Source organism: Hemiscyllium ocellatum, chromosome 3 (genome assembly GCF_020745735.1).
Source record: "Hemiscyllium ocellatum isolate sHemOce1 chromosome 3, sHemOce1.pat.X.cur, whole genome shotgun sequence".
NCBI lineage: Eukaryota > Metazoa > Chordata > Chondrichthyes > Orectolobiformes > Hemiscylliidae > Hemiscyllium > Hemiscyllium ocellatum.
This window is the reverse complement of record NC_083403.1, coordinates 32,358,596-32,384,079: the sequence shown is the minus strand read 5'-3', so window position 1 is coordinate 32,384,079 and position 25,484 is coordinate 32,358,596. Positions and strand designations below refer to the sequence as shown.

Genomic DNA, 25,484 nt, shown 5'->3' with positions numbered 1-25,484 from the left:
TTTTCCTCAAATAGTTCATGCTTTTACAAAGGGAACACAAGAAAATAATTACATTACCTCATCAATTCTAGCATTTTCATAATATACTCCTTGAACTAAGTCTCCAATTGCACTTGATACAAGCTCCACAACCTGCAGAAAGAAATAAAGACGTCATTCAGGATTATGAGGACAGCCTCTCTTGCCAACGGAAATTCTATACTGTCTCAACTATTTATAAATGACAATCAGATTCTACTGTGCAACAGAACTTCCAACAGCAATGATAATCTTATTTCCTTTTGTTTCAAAGGGTTAGCAGTCAAGTCTCTCAAGTCACACTGAATAGAAATTGCCAATCTTTCAAACAATTAAAAACCTGATAGGAGAACATCATGCTAAATTGAAATCAAATTCTAAAATTGTGGGGAGGTCATAATTTAATTCTTTCTCTACTATTTCATAAATTGTATGGACAAAAGTGAACTCAAGTGAAGGGAAACATATAAAGTGAGTGATGGTCTTAACCAAAGTCACCTTACGTTGTGAGTGATGTGATTAGCATTCTATTCCAGTTAATTTAAGTACTAAAGAACTATCAGTTACACACATCTGACAAAAAACTGGAGTCAAACATCTTTGTTAGTAGCAAAGATTTTAAGGAGCTCAATTTTGGCCACATCAGTTCTGAGTCAGTCAGAATTCTGAATGATGCAAGTCACTTGCATGTTGCGTTTGTTCTCAATTTTACCCCTTCTTGCACTTACATCAAGTTTTCATTGGAAAAGGGGTCTTAAAAGTGAAATTTTGAGAGTGACAGAGTAGGTATTTATGTCACAATACATGCAGGTAGTTTCCAAGCAATTTTTACTCTCTTGACCTATTACATAGAAAGCAGGATTCACAGTATATCTACAAAGTCAAATATATCTCATCTACCAGCAACATGCACTATGCAATAATGTAGGTCTTACAGTACACTGCAAAACAAAAAAGCATAATTAAAAGCAGGACTATTAATTGTGCAACAATTCCACATTAACCAATACCACTCTCAACAATTCTGCACTGTTACTATATATTAAAAAAAAACATTTTTTCTCCCTTGAATCCAGAAGGTTTAAGTTTGTAGTCCAGAGTAAACATGGTTCTTAATCAGTCATGTTGCCCTTTGAGTAACTAGATCCTTGAGGAAATATTGTAGCAATATGAGCTGCTGCAGTAACCCAAGGACAATACTCCTACAGTGTTACCAGATGTGTTGCGTTATTTAACATGGGAATACAGAAAATGAAGGTTTTTTGGGAAAGTATCAGATAAGCCCCATTCCCAAATCCGAACGGATTGAGTATCGCCAACAGGTCTATGAAGAACTGTAACCAAACTCCCAGCAAAGGATTGTATTACAGTTCATACAAGCCTCATCCCAAGATTCTTCTGATGCCTGAGACACATAATACAAATCAATCACTCACAAAAATGTTATGGTTTGTGAAACAGTCTGTGCCTAGAGACTGGCAGATCAACAGCCACCGGTAATATGAAGAGGAATTCACGAAGACACCAAGTCCTGTTCTAAATGTCAATGTGATAGCATGAACTCGTAACAATGGATTGAGCTGTGGATAACTAGCTATTTTCTGCCTTTGCTGTAACACTAGACTCCAAACACGGCAAGCAGAGACTTTGCTCTCTTTCAGCACTGATCCTAAGCAACATTAGGACAGCCAAAATTTTAAAAGCAAAGACCAACGGGCTAAATGTTTTAAAATCAAAGATAACAGAAGTAAAATTGCAGATGTTCCTATTTGGTTTGCAATTGTCAATTTTTGTAACATTAGCACAAATTGAATCAGAATTATTGAATAATTAGGAACTCAGTTAACCTTATTCCCTACATACTGTAACAATAAAGTACACATTCACATCTATCACTCCTCCTAACACACAAGTAACTGAAAGGATTTTTTCCAGATTGCAAGGCTCAGTCCAATAATGCATTTTATTGCTGATATTATTTCAGGAAATTATATTATACAATTCTGAACAAAACTTGCCTGAAACATTACATAATATGAAGATTCCAAGTGCTCCATTTCAAAGTTCACAACCCAAACGTTAGTACTGGCAATATTTCTCCAGCACTTCATGGATCACTAACATAGTTCTTATTCGGAAAGAATGATTGCAGGTGTCAGCACTTATCCTTAGAGAAATGAATTTCTTTTGTATTTAACAGAGTACCAATGCTTTCCACAACTTGACATTGACAATAGCAAAATTACTTTATGAATTAATGTGATGACAAAACAAAGGATCAAACAATTTTTAAAATTAAAAATAATATGCAAAAGCATCGCTCATTTTCACTCAATGGTGAAAATTGTGCTCCTAGAATACTGTCAATAACCAAGTCACTAGGAGATACTGAGGAGTGTCAGCAGTGACTCTCCTTTCTGAACCTTACTGCATGTTCAGGCTCATGCCCAGCAGCAGAGATAAGCGTTCTGAGGCACGACTTGATACAAAGGAGCTCTTCAGATTAAACAATAAGTATGTCAGTGGGGACAGAGTCTGTCCAAATTGTTTTTGTTCATTGGATATCACATTGTCTGTAGCATGCAGATTTTTACAAACTGCCATAATGACAGCACTAATTGGAATTCCCCAAGCTTCTCAATTTGTTCACATTTGTTTGAAGCTTTCACACCAATTCCTCACTTATTCTCCTCTCTCCCATCCAGCTTTGCTCTCAATCGCCAGTTAGTGATGCCAGCTTTCTTCTCATGCTCCACTTCAAAACGGAGGCTTTCTTCCTCTTGTGCTCCAGTTCAAGGTGGTATTCTCCCTATCTTTCCTTCCAATTTTCATGCCGGTGTTGTATTGTTTCTCCACCCACCCTGGCCATTGTGCTTCCACTCTCTCCTCATGTCATAATTGATGCAGACCCTTTGTTGCCTCAACCCCAATCCTACTCTAAAACTCATTCACCTCTGAACATCATCTTAAACTCACCCATGAACCAAGTTTTTGCTAAGTCTCAGATATTCCAATATTTGTTTTCTACTTCCATTTGCAAAGGTCATTTTTGACATTTTTATGTTATTGATGTTTCATAGCACAAAGGGAAAGTTTAGGGCTTTCAGGTATTACCGGATGTTTATCTCCTTGGCTGATTGTAAATTTCCATAGATGACTCCCTACCTTCCATTCTACTTCAGATTCACACAATGCTGCCCTCACTGTGGCTGAGTGCACTTTCTTATAACATGCTTCATATCTCTTACCAGTTCTCATCTGCTTCTGCTACTTCAAGCAGTTGAACTATGCAATATGGGCGAGAACTTCTGATAACATTTCAATTTTGCTAACAGTAGCAGCAATTGGCAGGGAGTGGGGAGGGGTAAGGAGAGAGCCAGTGATTATGCAGAGGGTGAAAGAACTTGCAGGGTCACTGAGGGGTGAGCAAGAACCAGCAGTAAATATGTGTGACAAGAAATAAAACTTGCTGGAGAAATTCAACAGGTCTGGCAACATCATTGGAAAGAAAGCAGAATTAACAGTTTGAGTACAGTGACCCTTCTTTAGTAGAGACCTGTGTCTGGAGCAGGTACCATGAACTTCAGAAGTAAACTATTGTCTGGGCACTCCCATTGGGGAAGCATTAACCCTTCTTGGGACTTTACTCCAGTGAATACTTCAGGAGAAACATTTCATAATAGGAAAATTGCAGACAACAGAACCTGCACAAAAAAAACAATCCCAAGACATTTTCCAGTCTGAAACTGTAGAAGTCAAGTAAGGTGAATAAGTCAATACATACTTTCTGCAAAAAAATGACTTTTGGATTTCAATGTTGACAAACACAGCATTTTTAGCAGTATTGAGTAATAATTTCACTGATCAATTGAGGTTGCACCAGAATGCAAAGTCAGGAAATTTCTGATAACTAGAATTAAATCATAATACATCAGCTCTGAAACGATGTCAACAATTGACCCATCACAGTTAATGTTCTACACTCAAAAGGTCATTAGCAACCCCAAATCACACTATACAAAACAGCAAACCTATATTAGCAAATAGAAGCAATACAGACTTCGAGGTCCATATTTTCATTTATGTTAAAGTTGCATTTGTTAACATAGAATGATAGTGCAGTACTTATAGGTCAGAGTCATATAGCTCATAAGAGGTTCTTTGTCCCATCGAATCTGCGCCAACTTAATCCTTCTTTCCAGCACTTAGACCATAGCCTCGAATGCTCATCCACATACCTTTTAAAGGTTAGTGAGGTTTCCCAATTTTTTGTTTAAATTGTGGTTTAATCTTGACAAACATGTGGTGATTATTGCCGTGTCAACACTAGGATTGAGGCGATTAATTTAATTTCTTCTGCGTGGGCAGCACGGTGGCACAGCAGTTAGCACTGCTGTCTCACAGCGCCTGAGACCCGGGTTCAATTCCCGACTCAGGCGACTGACTGTGTGGAGTTTGCACGTTCTCCCAGTGTGTGTGGGTTTCCTCCAGGTGCTCCGGTTTCCTCCCACAGTCCAAAGATGTGCGGGTCAGGTGAATTGGCCATGTTAAATTGCCCGTAGTGAGAGGTAAGGGGCAAATGTAGGGTATGGGTGGGTTGCACTTTGGCGGGTCGGTGTGGACTTGTTGGGCTGAAGGGCCTGTTTCCATACTGTAAGTAATCTAATCTAATCTAGATTTATTGACCACATACTTGCTGACCAAGCCAAACTTCCCTTCCAGGTAGCTCCCCTAGCTTTGTCTTGAACTTGTCATTCCTCCAGTTTATCCCATTTCTATTCTGTTCTGAGTAAGACTAAATCCTTGCTCCCTTAACAACAAACTTCCCTTCTTGAACCCTTTGATAGTTGAAAGTTTGAATGGCTCCTTGCGTTAAAGATACAAATCTCCCTTTCAACATTTTTAACATCAAATGCATGCCATAAATAAGCATCAGGTCCTGTTCAATCCATATTTAATTAAAGAAATAAACAGTCAAACGTCCTCGCATCATATTTTCCCTAAATCAATTCACTTTATTCAGGGAAAAGTATTGTTGCAGGATGGATTTACTGCTAATTCAACAACTATTAGATTTACTTTCAGGAACTCCTTCTTTCGTTCTATGTTAGAAACTAGAACTGCAAGAGCAGATAGAGCCTTTAGTAGTCATAAAATCTCCTTGCAAAAACGGCTAATGGTCAAAGTGATCTAAAAATCATTCAGGAAAGATTAAACACACTGATTTCGCACAATAGAAGGAAATTATCTAAAGATGAGGCTTTCTAGAACTTTGAATTTGTGCTTTAACCACTGTTATTCTGAAATGAGTTTTAATGCCTCTGCTTTTGATAGAGAATTAAAGCTCTATTGTCTTCTATTAACTGATCAGCCTTCTGTTTGGAAGAATCTTAAACTACCATAAGACTTGTGTTGCATACTTCAATTCCCAGTGGATGTCAGCGGTTTGGGGTACACCAACAGATCTGGTATCCTGTATACATATTCCGGAGAAGACGACAGCAAGTCATTCATAAAATCTGGTGGATAACAAAGGACTACAATTGTACAAATTCACAGAGTGACGGATGAGCAGTTCTATTATGACATACATTGCCTGTTTCTTTAAGAAGATGGCATGACTGAAATTTTAAAAAAGTAATGGCTAGAGTTATTATTTTGACAATGCAATTTACTTCAATTTTACTAAAACACTATACCATTAGTATTAAGTTTTAAGGCATTGATGGCAAATTGTGGACCTAATCAAACTGAGAAAGGTAAAGTTCAATTGGACATTGTGGAAGCAATAATGCTACTGTGGAGACAGCCCTATAAAAAGTAGACAGAATCATCAAATAATTGTAGGTGGTTATTTAGCCCATCACTGTCATGTTAACTCTTTGGAAGAGCAACTCAAGAGTGCCACTTCCTCATCATTACTCTGTTGCCCTACCAATAAAAAGTGAAGTCTGCAGATGCTGGAGATCAGAGCTGAAAATGTGTTGCTGGTTAAAGCGCAGCAGGTCAGGCAGCATCCAAGGAACAGAAAACTCGACGTTTCGGGCATAAGCCCTTCATCAGGAATCTCTTTTTACTCGAAGAGATTCCTGATGAAGGGCTTATGCCCGAAACGTCGAGTTTTCTGTTCCTTGGATGCTGCCTGACCTGCTGCGCTTTAACCAGCAACACATTTTCAGCTCTGTTGCCCTACCACTAATTTTTCTATTTATCTGCTCATTCAATTCCCATTTGAAAGCCAAGTTGGTATCTGCCTTAACCATGTTCTCAGTCCTATATTCCACCAAAAAGATTTTCCCCATGTTACCTTTTGGCTATTTGCCACATAACTTGAATCAGTATCCTTTAGTCCTCAATTTGTCTATCAATAGAAAGATCTTCTTTTCTTGACTGCTCATGATTCTTAAAATCTCACTTTTCTACCTTCTGAAAAGAAAACAATTCCATCTTCTCCTATTTAACCATGTAACTGAAATTTTTCACCCCAGAACCATACACACTTTCCTGACTCCTCTCTTTAGTCTTCACAGACATCCTATAGTGCGGTAGGCACCATTAGACACAATATTCTAATGAAGGTGAACCAGAGTTTCATAAAAGGTTCATCATCATGTTGTGTCTTATGCCTAAACAACTTCAGGTGTTTCACAAATGACCTTGTGGAATGTTCACTGAAGATGGCATAGTGGAACACTGCTGTACTCCTCAGATAATGTGTGTCTGCATGCATTGGACAACCTCCCCTTTAACTCACCAATCTAATAAATCACACTCCGCATATTCACATTATGTGCAGCTACCCTAAGCAGATTTTGTTACTTTCCCCCTTATTCTGACATCCACCTCACAATACATAATTTCTTGTTCTGATGTTTTATATTTCCCTCCCTAATATTATTGCGAGGTTCCAAAAACCCCAAAAGCATTTGCAAATTATCCAAAGAATAGGATCTTACCTTTGCTTGGATGCAATGCATTCAGCTTGTACAAGTTCCATCTCCTCAAGAGCTGATATCAACAACTTAGGAATGCAAAGCTCTCCCTCGTGCCCCAGCCTTCCAACTGAACTCTCATCTGCCATGTTCTATTTCAATGTTCGCTTGCTTACAGCCCTGGAAGTTATTCAGTTTATTACTTTTTTGCTAATTTCCTATCTTGTTTTGTAAATTCTGACTTCAGAATAATCTCCTTCCTTCAACCAATGTCAGTGGTTCTGATGTGGAACCTGAGTCTGCTGATTGTTCACCGTCAGCCCTCAAAGTACTCTGCAGCTATTCAGTAATAATGAGATGATTCTCTACAAACTCCCATTCTTTGGTCAGGGCTGCAAGTCAACAGCATATTCTTGTTCTAGCATAGATCAAAGCTGCTTAATGACATTGTACATAGTGACATTAAATCATCTCAGGGTCATCATTTTATAAAGAATGGAATCAGTCTTAAGTTAGTTGCCCATTTCACCTTCTGAAAATCAAAATATAACCATTATGAGAGTAACTCTGCATTAATAGATCTGGAATGAACACTTTGAAATGTACTGAAAACAGTCTCTGTCAGTCAATGAAGAGATATTAAGCAATGTATTACAAGAGACACATTCTGCTTCGCATGAGCTAAGTAGTGAAAGGTTGATGGCTCAGAATGTTTGCTATGAGTAGTCAGTAATTTATTATAACAGCTGTGCAACACTATTCAGTTATATAGGAAGTGAATGGGGTTATCACAATTTTTCGACCATAAATTGAGTGTCACTACATCAATCATAAGCAGATGCTTTATGCAATACATGATTCATGGGCTAATAGCCTGATGTGCATGACAATCTGAAGCACCCTTGCCTTTGAATCTAAAGGCTGCAGGTTCAAGTCCCATGTCGGAACAGTGTTGTACTCAGTAATTGATGCACTGTCCTACACGATGCTAAACCTATTTAGATGGACGTAAAAATAAAATCTCATGATAGTCTTCGTTGAAAAAAAACAGGATGTTCTTCTGGAATCCGGTGAACATTCATCCCTTGACCAACATTATGACAGCTGATTAACTGGTAATTCATCTCGCTGCTGTTTGTACAATGTAGCTGAGTGTATACTGACTGCTGCTTTCTAGCTACAAAGAAAATGACTAAATTCCAAAAGTAATCCACTGGCTTTCTTCTTCCTGTGACAATATCCTCTATCAAATAGCAGACTTATTTCTTGCCTGAAAAATTGACAATGAATTTGGTTCCATTTTCAAGTACCTCATTTGATTCACGGTGTTTGTGAACCACTTGTTTCATACACTGGCTTGTCCATACTCAAAAGAAAAATATTTATACTAAACATTAGAGTTATAGGCAATCTGGAAACGATTCCAAACCTTTTTTTTCTGTATAGTCCATGAATGAAACTATCACGTATGCCATAATTCATATGGGAAAGTCACAAGATTCAGTACAGTAAAGCATCTCAAGCTGAAACAAGCTTCACAAATGATGCTATAAAATCAACATAATCAGAGGAATATCTAATCTAAATCATGAACAGTCTTTAACATATAAACTGCTAACACAAATCATTTAGGAACATGCCTAATAATTAAAACATAAGGTTAAAAATTTGTCACCACATTAATTCAAATTCAATAATTTTTAAAACAAAGAATGCTTCATCAGATTTTATGGAGGCAAAATCTTATATATAGTATTTGAAAAATAAGCATAGAGAAGTAGATGAAGAAAGAGTAGGGAAATGAGATTATGGCTAGTGCCTACATAACACAATAGACCAAAGGCTTCATTCTCTGCTCTTTGAAGCATATAATATGAACAGATAGAAGGAAATGGTTTCCTAAGCTTTATTCTTAGACTGATATGAAATATGAGTATCAATGCTTTACCAGATCGTGACTCCCTCAATTTAACTGAATTGGCAGAATCACAGTTCATCATCCATGATTCCATATACAAAACAGATGCAGAACAATTAAGCTAGTGAGATCTGTTGTAATAAAGCAAGAAGTTTAATATTATTGTACCCACTACATTATGCAAAAATCATCCTTATGCCCTACAGCAATGTCACCTTTATGACTCTTAAATCTATAGCATAGGACTTTGGTTACAAAAGAAAGCTGTGCATAACGGGTGTGAAAAGTTTTTAAAAAATTATTTGAATACATTACAACAAATAATAGTTGAGTCGAAGACTGTAATTTAATCTCTGGATTCTGTAGACACAAACTGCTCAGGTTTCACTTTTGCACTTTAGGACATCTGAACAGCATGATTGAGTTACAGTAATGCAATACCTTTCTGTGATTCACAGGGTGCTGTACTCTCAAATAATGACATTACCAAGAGCTGCAACACCCTTTGAGAATTGGGCAATTCCACAAACAGAACCCAGCATGAACTGCGCTGCACATTCAACTCTCAATCACGAGCATGCTCTGATGTTATTTTCTTTCAAAATACAGCAAAAACAGTGTATATTACATAAAATAACATGGATAGCTAAAATAAAGGAGGTTAGCCCATCCAGGAGTTCAAATGACATTTAAATTATGGTCATTTGAACTCCTCGATCGAGTTACAGCTTTGCCACTCACTCCCAAGTATCTATGATTGTTTATACCACACATGTAGTCTCCTGAGTGTTGAGATATGGAAAGGGTACCGGTCATTTCAAAAGCTTTCAGTCAAGAAGCTAGCAAAATACAAAGCCCAATTAATTTAATTTTGAAACATTTTCTGTTCATTAAATAATAAAAAGTAGAAATACAGCTAACAATGGAATAGTTCCAAAATCTCTGATGTCAAATAATAAAATGAAGCCAACATATTTCAAGCATCATAGACGTATGTTTTATGCTTCATTAGTATCATTCTGAACTACTCTGCAGTATCCTAAAACCAGATGGTCACAGACATTCTACAAATGAATTCTACATCTGGTTAAAGAGGACCAAAAGAGTTGGGGGGAGAAAAAAAAGGTTCCTCCACTTTGCTCCATACCATTACCTCTGGAATGTCTTAAATATGGAGTTTGGTGACTTCCCTACCTCTTGGTTCTATTGCCCTTTGGGCAATATCATTCACTATTTATCAGCTTTCACATGCTCTCTGACAACATCTTGGTCATCCCCTTCCACAGTGTCCACGATGTCATGCAATACCCAATCCAGGATTAGTCACAATTATCCCCAGTGAAACACTAAGAAGACTGAGGTCATCACCCATAGCACCTACCATAAATATCACTCCCTCAACATTGATTCCTCCCAGTTCTGGCTCTTTTCATCAGCTAAAAGAAACTGTTTACAATCTGTGCTCACTACCTAACATCAAACTGGGGTTCCAACTCAATGTATTTTCTATCACCCTTCATCTCATCATCCATTGAACCCTTCTGCATGCAAATGAAACTTAACTGATAAGATTACCTGAACCATGGTAGGTTGATGGAGAAAGTGAAGTCGCATGGGGTTCAGGGTGTACTAGTTAGATGGATAGAGAACTGACTGGGCAACAGGAGACAGAGTAGTAGTGGAAGGTAGTTTCTCAAAATGGAGAACTGTGACCAGTGGTGCTCCACAGGGATCCGCGCTGGGACCACTGTTGCTTGTGAAATACATAAATGATCCGGAGGAAGGTATAGGATGCCTGAATAGCAAGTTTGTAGATGACACTAAGATTGGTGGAGTAGCAGATAGTGAAGGAGACTGTCAGACAATGCAGCAGAGTATAGATAGATTGGAAAGTTGGGCAGAGAAATAGCAGATGGAGTTTAATCCAGGCAAATGCAAGGTTCAATTCAAGAGCTAACTACACAGTAAATGGAAAAGCCCTCTGGAAAATTGATGTACAGAGAGATTTGGGTGTTCAGGTCCATTATTCTCTTTTGGTGGCAACGCAGGTCGATAGAATGGTCAAGGAGGCAGATAGTATGCTTTCCTTCATCAGACGGGATATTGAGTACAAGAGTTGGCAGGTCGAGTTACAATTGGATAGGACTTTGGTTCGGCCACATTTGGAATACTGCGTACAGTTCTGGTTACATTACCAAAAAGATGTGGATGCTTTAGAGAAGGTGCAGAGGAGGTTCACCAGGATGCTGCTTAGTATGGAGGCCACTGGTTATGAAGAGAGGTTCAGGAGATTAGGATTATTTTCATTGGAAAGATGGAGGTTGATGGGGGACCAGATTGAAATCTACAAAATCATGACAGGTATAGACAGGGTTGATACCAAGAAGCATTTTCCCAGATGGGAAGATTCAGTTACTACGGATCAAGAATTCAAGGTGTGTGGGGAAAACTTTAAGGGAAATATGCGTGGAAAGTTCTTTATGCAGGGGTTGGTGGGTACCTGGAATGCGGTGCCAGCAGAGGTGGTAGAGGAGGGCACGTCTAGTGTCATTTAAGATGTACCTAGACAGATACACGAATGGGCAAGGAGCAGAGGGATACAGGCCCTTAGAAAATAGACGACAAGTTTAGATAGAGGATCTGGATCAGCGCAGGTTTGGAGGGCAGAAGGGCCTGTTCCTGTGCTGTAATTTTCTTTGTTCTTCAATGACTTCAGTTTTCCTGACCGATTTCTCATTCTCCATAGCCTAAATGTCAATTCATTCAAAATTCTACTGCTTGCACTCTATTTTGCATGAAGTCTCAATTGACAATACTTCAATATACTTGTCTCCATTGATTCAAAGTTGTTCAAGGTTTAATATAACATTCTCATCTCAAACTTACATGACATTATGGCTTGGCCTCCCTAACTCGACTAACTCATTTAGTCTTAACAGCATCCTTTACCCCAATACACCAGCCTCCGTCAAATCACCCGACTTGCTCTTGTCCGTCAGTAGCACTGCCTTCAATCACCTAAGCTTCAATTCCTCATTGCTTGTCACTCCATCATGGCATGCTTCAAATCCACCACTAAAACCAAAACTTAGTCCATCCTAAAGTGTATTCTTTGGCTTGATATTCATTTTTGGCCAATTGTCTTTCAACGAAGCATTCTGTAAGTTTACTATATTAAACATGCTAATACATGGAAATACTTTTGCTGCAGATATTTACTGAATATTAGTTTTCCACTATTTGGAGCATAGTGGAAATGGACTTTAATACTTTAGGGATAGGAACTGCTACCCTTGCCTGGTCTGGACTAGATGTGACTCCGGACCCACTGCATGCTCTGCAATAGCTTTTGTTGTTGACGTTTACAGGGAATTTAGTTTTCCTTACTTAAAAACAAACAAATTAGCAGCAGCTGTAGTCCTTTGAACCTGCTCCTCTATTCAAGGTCATCTGAAATCTTTCAATCAAGTCACCGCTTACTCTCTTTCTTTAATGAATAAACCCAGCCTGTCCAACCTTTCCTCCTAAGGCAGGCCTTAAGGTTTCCTGCTGCTTACTGCAGAGAACTGAGACTGTACTTTATTTTTCACTTTTTCAAACCTGTTGGTTTCTCTGCTGGTCTGACAAAGCTTCTTCCTGTCATTCACTATTTAATTTTAATAACAGTGAACTTCTTGGACAAAAATGGATTTTAAAAAAAGACACTACTGACCCAAAATTGTTACTGCAATTATTTGACAAGGCCAGGAAAGCCATCTTGGCTGTAGTGCTTTACCAACACAATAATTACAGTTTAAATTGAACATTCTTAACATTACCTTGTGATATTTTAGACAGAATGTATTTTTGATGAATGCAATAAGGCTTCTTTTCACATTATATTTAACAATCATTTATTAATGAATACTTCAGGAATCATTCCTGAAGAAGGGCTTATGCCTGAAATATCAAATCTCCTGTTCCTTGGATGCTGCCTGATGTGCTGCGCTTTTCCAGCAACACATTTTCAGCTCTAATCTCTAGCATCTGCAGATCTCACTTTCTCTACTTCCAAAACTTGAGCCCACATCAACGTTCAAGCTACACGGGGTTAGGAAGGCAGCAGGCAAATTCATTCTTGAAAGCAGCCAAATCATTTTGGAAAAATGAATCTCAGGGGTGACAAATAAGTTGCCCTCCTATTTGGAACTGAGCAGTTTGGAAAGGAGCTGTTCCTCCAATCACAAGCTGCCTTTCCCTATTGTTGTTGCTGAACCAATGGTTAGCTAAGTGAGCTGGAAAAAACATCAAATTTTAAGGAAAAGAACATAAATATACAATGATTGGGTGCCAGGTCAGAATTGAAAGCCCATCAGAAATGGCTAAAAGGTTAAACCGGACAAAATCTATTACAATGCACAAAGAAGCTTACTAGAAATGTAAAAACAGATAGGAGTATCTATGAGTATCTTGTGACTGCAAAACTTCTGCTTGTGTAAGTCACTCGCCTAGACAAAAGCACATGCTCTTAACAGTCTGTGCTGTTTGTTGCATCATGATTCAGTTCCAGATGGATTATCGTTGCAGGGCAAAGTTTGTCTTTGTGTTGGCAATAGAATTGATGAGTCAAGTCAGCATACTACAGTACTAGAAACACAGGAGGCTATTCAGTCTATCATGTCCATGCAGAGGGGCAAGAGTAGCTCAGCTAGTCCCACTCTTCTATCCTGTTGGTTTTCAGATTTTCTCCTTTAGCTGCTTATCTAATAGATTCATGCAGGATGAAGAAAAACAAACAGGAACTAATGGCAAGCCCCACATTTATTGTCCAAACAATGCAAGCTGACCAGGAGGCCTAGACATAAATCATGACCACAGAAATGACCTCCCATGCCTCCACGCTTGAAAGCAGCAGCAACATTCTGGATGTTCCCGTGGTGCTGAGCCAGTGTGATTAGCAGCACAGTGACGTCACAAAGGTGAAGCAAAGATGATGAATGATGAACCTGAACCATCTGAAAAGAAACCAAAAATATACAACTCCCACAAAGGACGGGAAAATTAATTTTGGTTCACAACTGAAAAAGAAAACAGCATCTGCCTCATATGTCACCAAAGTATATCGATATGTAAAAAAGAGAATTTGAAACAACAGACACAACGTACAGTAAACTCGTGGATAGTTTTCCCTTGAACAATATGTTTTAGACAAAGGGAACTGATCAGCTAAAGGCTGCTGTGAAAGCTCAACAGTCATTTCTTAAAAAATCTAAACCAGTAGTAAAAGGTAAGACCTGTGCTGAAGCGTGATTTTATATTTGCTTATATTCAAAGACTTCAAGAATAAATAATAAAAAGCAATCCTGAGTATGATACTTGGTGCTTCCACAGTAGCAAGATATGTCTTCTTTGTCTGAAGATGTCTTTCAACAACTACAGCGGGACCTGAAGGACTGTGAATGGTTCTCCCTGCAGTTTGATGAATCCATCGATATGACTTACACAGCCCAGCTGATTGTTTTTGTGTGCATAGTTTGAAGGGCATCCTAACTAAAGAGAATCTTCTCACCCTTTTGCTCCTTAAAGAGAGAACAAAGGGTGAGGACATCTACAAAAAAAATCAAAAGTCACGTATTTAAGAAAAACAAGAAACTGGTTTTCATCATCACTGTCCCAGTCATACTCGGTGTAATTGTAGGCTTTGTTGTATTTTGCAAAAAAGATCCTGATTTTCCCCTCATATTAATTATCATTGTCTAATCCACCAGCAAGCATTAGTGAGTAAAATTATGGCTTTTCTCACGTAAGTAAGTTGTTGAGATAGCATACTCTATTTAGACAAGGGCCCTCAGCAGAGCTAGTTTAAATCCTCATTTGATGAGCTTAATGCTACCTGCGGTGAATTAATTCTTCATGCTGATGTGAGGTGTTTAGGTTGAGGGTATGTCCCGCAAAGGTTTTTAGATCTGGTGCCCAAATTCATTGCTTTTCTTAAATTAAGGAATGAAGTATGCAGTGAGCAGTCAACAAAAGTATAGTTGCTTGACTTCAAATTCCTTACAGACAGAGCATCAAAACTGACTGAGCTAAACTGTGAACTGCAGGGAAAGGACAGAGTCTTAGCACATATGGTCAATGCTGTGAATGCATTCACATTGAAACTGGATTTGTGGTCCTCCTAATTAGTAAAAAAAAAACAAAGCGCTACAACACTTTCTGAATCCCGAGAAGGAACAATGTGAAATTAAAGTCCAAGAAAAATAGCTCCATCCAGACATGGTGTGCACACACCTGAACAAGTTAGCAGAGGACGTCAATAAGTGATTTCAGATGTGATGGAACAAATTGTCAAGTTTTTCTCAAATCCATTCCTTTAAGTAGACTCTGGTGGGTTGGCTACCAAATTTCATCATGTATTTGATTTACAAAGCAGGGAAGTTGAAATGAAGATAATTACTATGCAAAACTATATTGAGCTGAAAATCAAAGAGGAGTGATCTTTGGGACTTTTAAACACTGAGACATACCCGCTCCTACCATCCTGTGCTTTTAACGTGGAAGCTTACATTGAAACCACATCCCCCTGTGAGACAGCATTCTCCCAAATGAAGGTAATCAAGTTCAAGTACCACAACCTCCCGCCTCACAGACAGCCATTTGATGGGACTGTATAAAACCAGCAGACTCAAACTACAACCCAGGATTCATGGCACTACAGATGATGCATAGTCACAGATTTCACACACTGAGACTGGTATGTTGGGATAAAATTATTAAGTGCATATACTTGGTCTTAGATTTATAATGCACTAAACAAACTGCTTATTTTAAATTTTTTTTGAGGTCTTGGATGATATGGCACTTCAAGTTAGCATTTAAATCCAATGGCTCTCACCGCTATCACCCTTTCAGGTAAAGCTCCAGATACCTACTACCCTCTAGATGAAAAAACATTCCCTTGAATCTCCTCTAAATTTCCTGCCTTTCACCTTAAATCCCCGTCTTTATTGAAACCCCAAAAAGGGGAAAGGTTTCTTCCTATCTAACTTTAACTATGCATATGATGTTGCATACCTCAATCAACCAGCCAATATCAGGACTGACGAGGGTTATGCCTGAAACGTCAACTCTCTTGCTCCTCAGATGCTCCCTGACCTGTTGTGCTTTTCCAGCGGCACACTTTATCAACTCTGACTCCCCCAGCATCTGGAGTCCTCACTATCTCCGAGGATTTACTGCATTAACTTCACAAAACTTTCATCATGTTATGCACCCAACAGTTCTCCACTCTATGTTTGTCTGTGTGGTTAATTCAGTGTCTGTGACAGTCCTGATGTGAAAAGCACCTTACATAAAAATTGAGGAAGAAGGGATCTCTCTACACAACATGGCCCCAGAATAATAATGTCTTTTGTCATGGATTTTTAAAAAAATATAGCTGCTGTGCATTCAGGAACATTGAGAATTGTTCCGCAAATGTTTATTGTACTCTGAGATCTGATGCCATTAGGTGTGGAAGTGAAAAACCACTCAGATTGTGGCAAAGTGAAGAACAATGTTTCAGTAAGTGTGCTACTTGTAATGCTGCAATATAAATTCACTGTAGCAAATTCTCAGTTTTAGAGATCCTAATTACTAGACACGAGTTTATCAATCAATACTAGCCCCATTACAATCAATTGTTAATCAGGATCTACCCACACACAACAATGGAGTTGGAATGGGGGTTAATAGAAAGGCACCCTATTGCCCTGGAGTCTCAAATGATTGCTAGACTTCTTCCCTCTATACATGCAACCAAAGTAAGTTGAGGAATCATAGCCTGCAAGGTGAGCTCAACAGTTAGGTTTGAAGCATTATGTTCCATATTAATGATTAACTGGAGAAAGCAATTAAGTAGTTTTAAAAATTGATTTCCCATTGTCAGTAACTGGAACAGCAGAACCAAGATTAGCCAGCAGAGGATGGTCACATCCTGGACAACAGACTCTTCATCTGCCAAGTTGGTGAGGGGGGGGGCGGCGCACCACTAGATCAGCTAATGAGCAATGTCTTAGTTTAGGACGCAAATTGCAGAGATTCAGTTTGCAATGTTTACATGGAGGGGGAACTCTGCATCACAGAGACATACTAATTTAATAATGCAAGGAACCAATCAATAGAATTGACTTAAATTTTGATCTTTAAGGAGAATTACATTAAAAATCCAACTGGACATAATCTCTGTACATATTTCAGCAAACATGTTGTAATTAGCTACACCATTTAATACCCCAAAATATTATAGTTTCATGCATCCAATTTACAGTAGCTTTGTTAAGATGATACAAGGGAGCACTGTTGTATTTGAAACAGGCTTGGAGGGCCAAAGGGTCTGTTCTTGGGCAGAAGATTTTTCTTTGTTCTTTAAACGACAACCATAGTGCAATGTATAACCCCGACATATTAACCGTGTATAAATTAGATTTTGACACCAATTCTTGCAGAATGCAAACAGAAACTGGCATATTAAGTTCCAACAACTTGACTGAGATATTTCACCCAGAAAGACCTTCTGGGTAAAAAAAAAGCTCATTAAATTTTGCAGGTGCTTTCTTCAGGGGATACACATGAAGTATATCCCCCAAAGGGGGAAAAAAGGGCTATAAAATATGTATTCCCACAGAAGATTGTTAATTATCTCCTTGGATTATTCAACTGATTAGAATTAAGATTAAGGCTGCAGTAAAGATCATGCAGAAATGATTGAAGAAAATGCTTCAATGAAAGGAACATCAGTTGTGTGGATAGTACTGAGAGGCTGGGGCTGTTCTCAGTGAGGGATGAGAAAGGATTTGATAGAGGTTTTCAAATTCATGGGCTGTCTGGACAGAGTAGATAGTGAGAAATTATTACAATTTCCAGAAGAAACAAGAATTAGAGGACACAGATTTAACAACACAAAAGAAACCATTGTGACATGAGATGAAAAGTTTTCATGCAGAAAATAGCTAGACCTGACAAACTGCCTAAGTGTAGGATGGAGGCAGGTTCAATGGAGCTATTCAAGAGAAAAGAAAGTTCATGGTTATGGAGATAAAACTATGAAGTGGAACTAGGTGAGGTCTTGAAGAGAGTTGTCAAGGACACAAATTCTTTTCTATAAACATTAAGTTATTATGAACGTCAAAAAAGAAATTGAACAAGATCACACACATGCTTTTCTGCATAAATTGTGAAACCCAGCCAACTACTACTAGGAGACACCAGTTGGTCACCAGGCATTTCAACACAAGGGCATGAGGGAACACTGGAACTAATCTGAGGTAATCTTAGACATCTTCGGCACCAAGGTTATCACTGACAATGAAAAAATACTCATTTGCACAACACCCGCCATACCTTTTAGATGTCCCAAAGCACTTCTCAGCAAATGGAGAGCTGTTTCGATATTCTGCAAGTGTCATTCCATAAACAAAAACATCAGAAAACCTGTGCACAGGCAAGGTAAGAGTGGCCTCAGTTTAATACTGTATCAAAACCTCTAATAATATAGCACTGAATATCAGAATAAGTTGATTGCTTAAGATCTAGACTAAGGATGGAACTCATGAACTCCTGAGTCAATGGGTACCAACTGAACCAAACTTACTAAAATGAACATGCCTGTAACTCTTAACACAAACATTCCACATGACCTGTATGACGGGCAATGCAAAATTCTGAATGTGCCAGTCCAATGAAAACATAGTAAAATTGACTTATTGAACATTAAGAAGATTTTCATGTTAAAGATTGGACACATTTCTTTCAATATGAAAAGACATCCTGGAATAAAATATTAAATTACGCAAACTTCAATTAGCTCCATGTGCCAAGATCTTGGATTTATCTGCCCATCAGAAGATGACTAGACCAAATTAATCCATGTAGTTGAAACCATAAATCTTCAAAGCTTTTCAAGCAGAGATGATTTGGAGGTCTAGCACAGCATGTTGCATCATTTATATACAGCTAAACTCATCCAAAAGCAATTTCAATAGATTAGAAATTGCTTATTGTGACCATTAGCTCATGGAGCAATTTTAGTGGAGCCAATATTTTCGAAAACAAGGCAAATAAAGTCTTCTATGAGGCTTGCAATTCCACGACCGTACGTGTTCAGATAACGCGATTAACTCTGTAAATCTTAACAAAATTACTAATTGTTGTGTGGAAGAAAAATGAGTTCAAGGTTTGTGTTTTCATTCATGCAGTGATGTGGTGAGAAATTCCTGAAGAAGGGCTCATGCCCGAAAGGTCGATTCTCCTGCTCCTTGGATGCTGCCTGACCTGCTGCGCTTTTCCAGCAACACACATTTTCAGCTGTGGTGAGAAATCATACAAGATGATACTTACATAACAAAACAAAATGTGGATGCTGGGAATCCAAAACAATAACAGAAATTTCTGGAGAATCTCAGCAGGTCTGTGGAGAGAAATCAAAGTTAACATCTCAGGTCCAGTGACCCTTCTTCAGAACTGGATGGAATCAGGCCCTAAAGTTATTGAGTCCTACAGACTGCAAGGTCACCAAGCGGAAAATAAGATGTTGTTCTTAAAGTTTGCATTGGGGTTCGTTGGAACACTGCAGCAAGCCCGTGACAGAAATGTTTGCATGACAATACGATGGTATTTGAAGTGGTAAGCAACTGGAGGTTCAGAGTGTTTTTGCAAAAAGAATGTAGGTGTTCTGCAAAGCTGTCACCCAGTCTGTGTTTGTCTTCGAGGTGTAAAGAAAACCACATTGTGAACAGCAAATGCAGAATGCTGTGACCAGAAACATATTCACCTCCCCTTTCTTGTCAGCATTCTGCAGACACTGCTCCCTCTGGGACCCACTGGTCCACTCCTCCTCCATTCCCGACATTACACACAACCATGGCACCCCTCCATACAATCACAACAAGTGTAGCACTTGCCCATTTAATTCCTCCCTCCTCACCATCTAAGACCACAGACATACTTTCCTGGTGAAGTAGGGATTTACCAGCACTTCATTCAATCCATTCCACTGTACTCATTGTTAATTGTATGGCCTCCTCTACACTGGCGATGCAAAACGCAGACTGGGTGACCACTTTGCAGAACACCTATGCTCTGTCTGCAAAAATGACCCTGTGCTTCAGGCTGCTTGCCACTTCAACACACCACTGTGTTCCACGGCCAACATCTCTGTCTCAGGCTGCAATGTTCCAGTGAGCCACAATGCAAGCTTAAAGATATTTGAAAAAAAAGCTCCCTTCTAGTGTTTTTCTTTTAGATTTGGTGTTCCTCAAAAAAGGTTTCTAAAAAAATTAATGAAAAGCCACTTTCCATTAAACTTGATTTCCCTGCTTGTCTTCAGGAACATTTTAATTGGTAGCCACAGCTTCTCGCAAAAACCTTGATTTAGAGTTAATCAGACCTATGATTTGCAGCTACAGGGAATTACCAAAAAAAAGTACCTCATTTCTCCAAGATCTATACACCTTTGTCATTTCTCTAGTCCTACAACTCGCCACGATATCTGTTCTTCTCTAAGCATTCTTGATTGTAAGTGTTCCAGGATAGGTGGTTCGGCCTTCAGCTGCCAAGGCTCTAAGCTCTGGAAATCCCCATCTAAATCTCTCTCACACTTTTCCCCTTCAAGATTTTCCTTGGTAACCACATGTTTGAGCAAGCTTTTGTGGTTGGATGATGCTCTTGTGTGGCATCTTGGGAAGAATGGAGATGTTTGGTTGGGGGGGGGGGGGGGGCAGATATCTCAGACACCTATAAAGTTTAACAAGATTAGGTGGGTTAATTCAGGAAGGATGTTCTCATCCAGAACCAGGGATCACTGTTTAAGGATAATTGGGATGCTCTTTTAGGACAGAGTTGAGGAGAAACTTCTTTACTCGCTTGTGAAATTCCCTGCCATGGGTAGGGGTTGAGGCCAAAATATTGTACGTTTTCAGAAATACGATGCATATATTTCTTACGGCTAAAGGGATCAAAGGATATGGGAGAAAACAGAACAAGGTATTGAGTTGGATGGTCAGTCAGTCATGATCAAAGCGAATGGCGAAGCAGCTTTGAAGGGCCGAATGGCCTACTCCTGCACCTATATTCTATGTTTGTATTTTACTACATTAAAGGTGCTAATGTTAAAGCTGGAAAACTGATTTATTCACAGTTTTAGAGCTATGAGGGAGAGACAGCGAGAGAAACTGAGAAAAGACATGTCTAAATATGCTGATAATAAGGGAATAAGAGTGAGAATTGGACAATTTAAACTTTAATCTGCTTGTACTCAATTGAAAAATAAAAGAGTCATTGCTTAATAATAATAACCATGTTGTTATGGCATGGAAAGGAAGATATTAATATTCAAGGAAAAAAATCAAAGGATGCCTGCTTCAGTTTTAGTTACACACTTGATTCACTATTCTCCTCTGTGGAAGCAAACCTGTTGGCCTTACCTGGTCTTAGCTCTGTTTTACTCCAATCGCACATTAATATAGCTGGCTCTCAACAACCCTCAAAATTGACCTTATAAGCCATTCAGCTTTATTAAAATTAAAGAAAGGAAAGAAGACTATCTCGGTCAACCACTTGCTTGCAACCTAGACATCCCAATGTCTCTCGTCAAAGCCACACATTATCCTAACCTTCACCCAGCAACTCTGCAAAGGCCTCCTCCCTATCACCTAGAACTTCATGCTACAGTTCTGGTCTGAACAAATTATAACTTGACATAGCAACACTTAGGTTCACACCTATCTACCAAAGTACAAGATGTCTTCATCATCATCCCCAGTGATGTTCTGCTCTGGAAGTCCACTAACTATGGACCTCAAAATCTGACGTTTCAAACAGCAAAGAAATCATTTGGCCGATTACCTGTTTGTATTATCCCTCAGCTGATGACTGCTCCCCTATGCTGAACTCCACTTGAGGATTGAGGGCATTAAGTATGCAGGAGACATGCTGGCTGGCGTCTCCAATGTTCATCAACAAGAACAGCTCCATACTAGCACGGCAGGTAGAGTCCTGAAGGACATAGTAGTCAGACTGAGCAAACAATAAATACAAGGGATAATCTACCTGACCTAGTCTTCCTGTAGTATTTGCAGTTTACTTTTATTTACATAGTAAAGGTGGCATTATTAGGAATTAACATCATCTTGTGAAAACCAATACTCATCTTCACATTGTAGAAATCCTTCCATTATGTCATATCACCCTATTAAACTGTTACATTGGACAGATTAAGAACAGCAGTTATTGATCAAAACAGGACACATATGGACACTGAAGCATTCAGCACCAGGAGAATTAGACATTACAAAATCTGCAAGCTTGTAGCTGGGCAAATCTTCCCATCTCGATAACCATTAATCCATATGACCAACAGCCATTCAATGAGAGGAGTAGAAGGGCATGCTGCATCAACTGCACTTGAAAATTAGGTGCCAAGCTACAGCACAGATCTACATGCAAGCTAAACAATGAGAGCAATGTACTACAGACAACCCTAAATTATTTCACAGAAGGTGGGTCAGATCACACTTCTGCAGCGCTACATCTCGCCTCAAACTGTAGCCATTTCTCCAGCTAATGAGAAGAGGCGTGAACACTCCCAACTTCATGACCAGCATTTGATACAAAAGACAAGAGGGAAATTTTTGCAACAATACATTTTGTCTCAGTGTCTGCCTGATGGTTATCTATTTCATCTTAGCCAAACCTTTTGTATTCAAATACTTGCAAAAGCTGTTTTTAGGCTTGTTTTTTGCTAGATTGCATTTGTATTATAATCTTACTCTCGTTATCAGATTTATTATTATTTCCGGCCAAATGAGAAGTATTTTCATTTAATCTTATTCAATCTTTAACCTGTTTTGTTAACCACTGTTAACTGACCTTTTTCTGAGCTTTTGTAACTTGAAGGAATACATAGTTGTGGCAAATGATGTAATAGAACATTACAGCTTAGTACAGGCCTTTCGGCCCTTGATGTTGCACCGACATGTGGAATCAATCTGAAGCCCATCTATCCGACACTATTCCATTTTCATCCATATGTGTATCCAATGACCATTTAAATGCCCTGAAAGTTGGCGAGTCTACTACTGTTCCACACCACTACTACTCTCTGAATAAAGAAACTACCTCTGACATCTGTCCTATATCTATCATCCCTCAATTTAAAGCTCTGTCCCCTCATGAAAGCCATCACTCTTTGAGGAAAGAGGCTCTCACCGTCCACCCTATCTAAGTCCAAAAGATAACATTAAACAACTATTTACAACTCCTTTATCTTATACCAATTTTTACCTCCCACTCTATAATACTGGTGCGATAAATTCCCTCTTAAATTACGGCAAATCAATTTTCAAAACCAGTTGTCATCTTTGGATCTTGTACTTCCATTGTAGATTCCTGTAGATCATCTTCAGTCTTCTGTTGTACAGGTACCTTTCAGAGAGCTATTCTGCTGGCAGTCTTATATGTCTTGATTAATTCATCTCTCAGCCTTCTTCTCTCTAATGAAAACAGCCCCAAGTCCCTCACAGCCTTTCCTCAAAAGACGTTCCCTCCATACCTGGCAACATCCTAGTAAATCACCTCTGAACCCTTTCCAAAGCTTTCACATCCTTCCTATAATGCGGTGACCAGACTGCACGCAATACTTCAAATGCGGCCGCACCAGAGTTTTGTAATATGACCTCATGGCTTCAAAACTCAATCCTTCTACCAATAAAAGCTAACATATCGCATGCCTTCTTAACAATCCTATTAATCTGGGTGGAACTTTCAGAGATCTATGTGCATGGTCAGTGAGACCTCTCTGCTCATCTACACTACCAAGAATCTTACCATTAGCCCAGTAGAATGCATTCCTGTTGCTCCTTCCAAAGTGAATCACCTCACACTTTTCCACATTAAACTCCATTTGCCACCACTCAGCCCAGCTCTGCAGCTTATCTATGTCCCTCTGTAACCTGCAACATCCTTCAGCACTATCCACAAGTCCGCCGACCTTCGTGTCATCTGCAAATTTACTAACCCATCTTGCTACGCCCTAATCTGGGTCATTTATACAAATGACAAACAGCAGTCACTCCAAAACAGATCCTTGTGATATACCACGGGTAACTGAAGCCCAGGATGAACATTTCCCATCAACCACCACCCTCTGTCTTCTTTCAGCTAGCCAATTTCTGATCCAAACTGCTAAATCACACTCAATCCATATTTTGTGCAATAGCCTTCTGTGGGGAACCTTATCAAACATGTTTGAAAATGTGTTGCTGGTTAAAGCACAGCAGGTCAGGCAGCATCCAAGGAATAGGAAATTCGACGTTTCGGGCATAAGCCCTTCACCTTACTGAAACCCATATACACCATATCAACTGCTTTATCCTCATCCAACTGTTTGGTCACCTTCTTAAAGAACTTTAAAGACTGTCCATTACCTTTGTACAGGCACGCCTTATAAAGTATTTTCACAATCAATCAAACTCAGCCCACTATGTTGCATGTTTCATAATTTCTCTTCTTCAAATTTAATATTCTTGCTTCAGATTGAACAATCTCACTTTCAAACATAAATTTATCATACTATGGTCCCACTCTTTAAAAGGCTTTTATAGAATCATAGAAACCTGATTCTACAAAAAGACTTGGAATAAGCTAGATTTCATAATCCTAAACAGCCTGTACTCACATCACCTCTTCAATATACTGCTCTGACAACCATCCTTAGACTCCAGTGTTCAATTGGTTTACCCAGTCCGTATGAAGATTGAAGATTGTGTTGCCAAATTTCTCTCATCTCCTGATTTGGCTATGCCCCATATTACCATTACTATTTAGTGGACTATAAATAACTCCAACCAATGTCTGCTGCTCTTGCTGTTTCTTAGTTCAGCCAACCTGATTCAGCACATTGTTCTCCTTATCAGAGATTTTCCATCTCATATGATCAGCATAACTCTGCTTCCTTTTCATTGTGATCTGCCTTCTTAAACATCGATTATTCTTGAATATTCAGTTCCCAGTCCTGGACATCAAACAACCATATTTCTGTAATGGTAATCATGAACTCTTTGTCTGCTTTTAGATTATCAATCTGCATACATTCAGGTAAAACGCCCTGAGCTTTTATCCTTTTTGACATCATTCCTTGATGCTTTGCCTTATTTCTCCGGGCTTCTAGTCTTCCTTGTAGCTTTCTGCTCCTGTTACCATCTTAACTCTCTTTCAATTCTGAATACATTTCAGGTTTCCACCACCTCCCCAACTCCAACAAGCTAGTTTAATCCAACTCCAACGACACTAACAGACATCCCTGCGAGCACATCAGTCCCAATCCTGTTAAGATATAACGCTGGTCATAATGCCTCAGAAATATGATGCCCACTTTTCTTAACTAATTCTCCAGCCAGGTGTTTATTCCACTAACCCTCCTGTTCTTATGCTCACTAGAACGTGGCATTGGATGTTATCCTGAGATTACTGTTCATAAAGTCCTGCTTTTAATTTCCTTAACTTTTTGATTTCGGCTTTCAGGACCTCATTCCTCTTCTTATCTGTGACACTGGGACCAATGTGGACTGCAACTTCTGGCTGAGCCCTCTCCCCAAGAAGGA

General features: G+C 39.0%; 1 protein-coding gene across 2 annotated transcripts in view; it reads right to left on the bottom strand.

The window, feature by feature from the left end:
* pdss2 (prenyl (decaprenyl) diphosphate synthase, subunit 2) overlaps positions 1-25,484 on the bottom strand; it is a 182,068-nt gene that overhangs the window by 48,240 nt on the left and 108,344 nt on the right. For both annotated transcript variants that reach the window (XR_009647406.1, XM_060856518.1), the window contains exon 5: positions 58-132. Coding sequence is in view for 1 of the 2 variants with exons in the window: in XM_060856518.1 (XP_060712501.1) it covers positions 58-132 (75 nt within the window). In the remaining variant the exon portion in view is untranslated. The remainder of the gene's footprint in view (positions 1-57; positions 133-25,484) is intronic.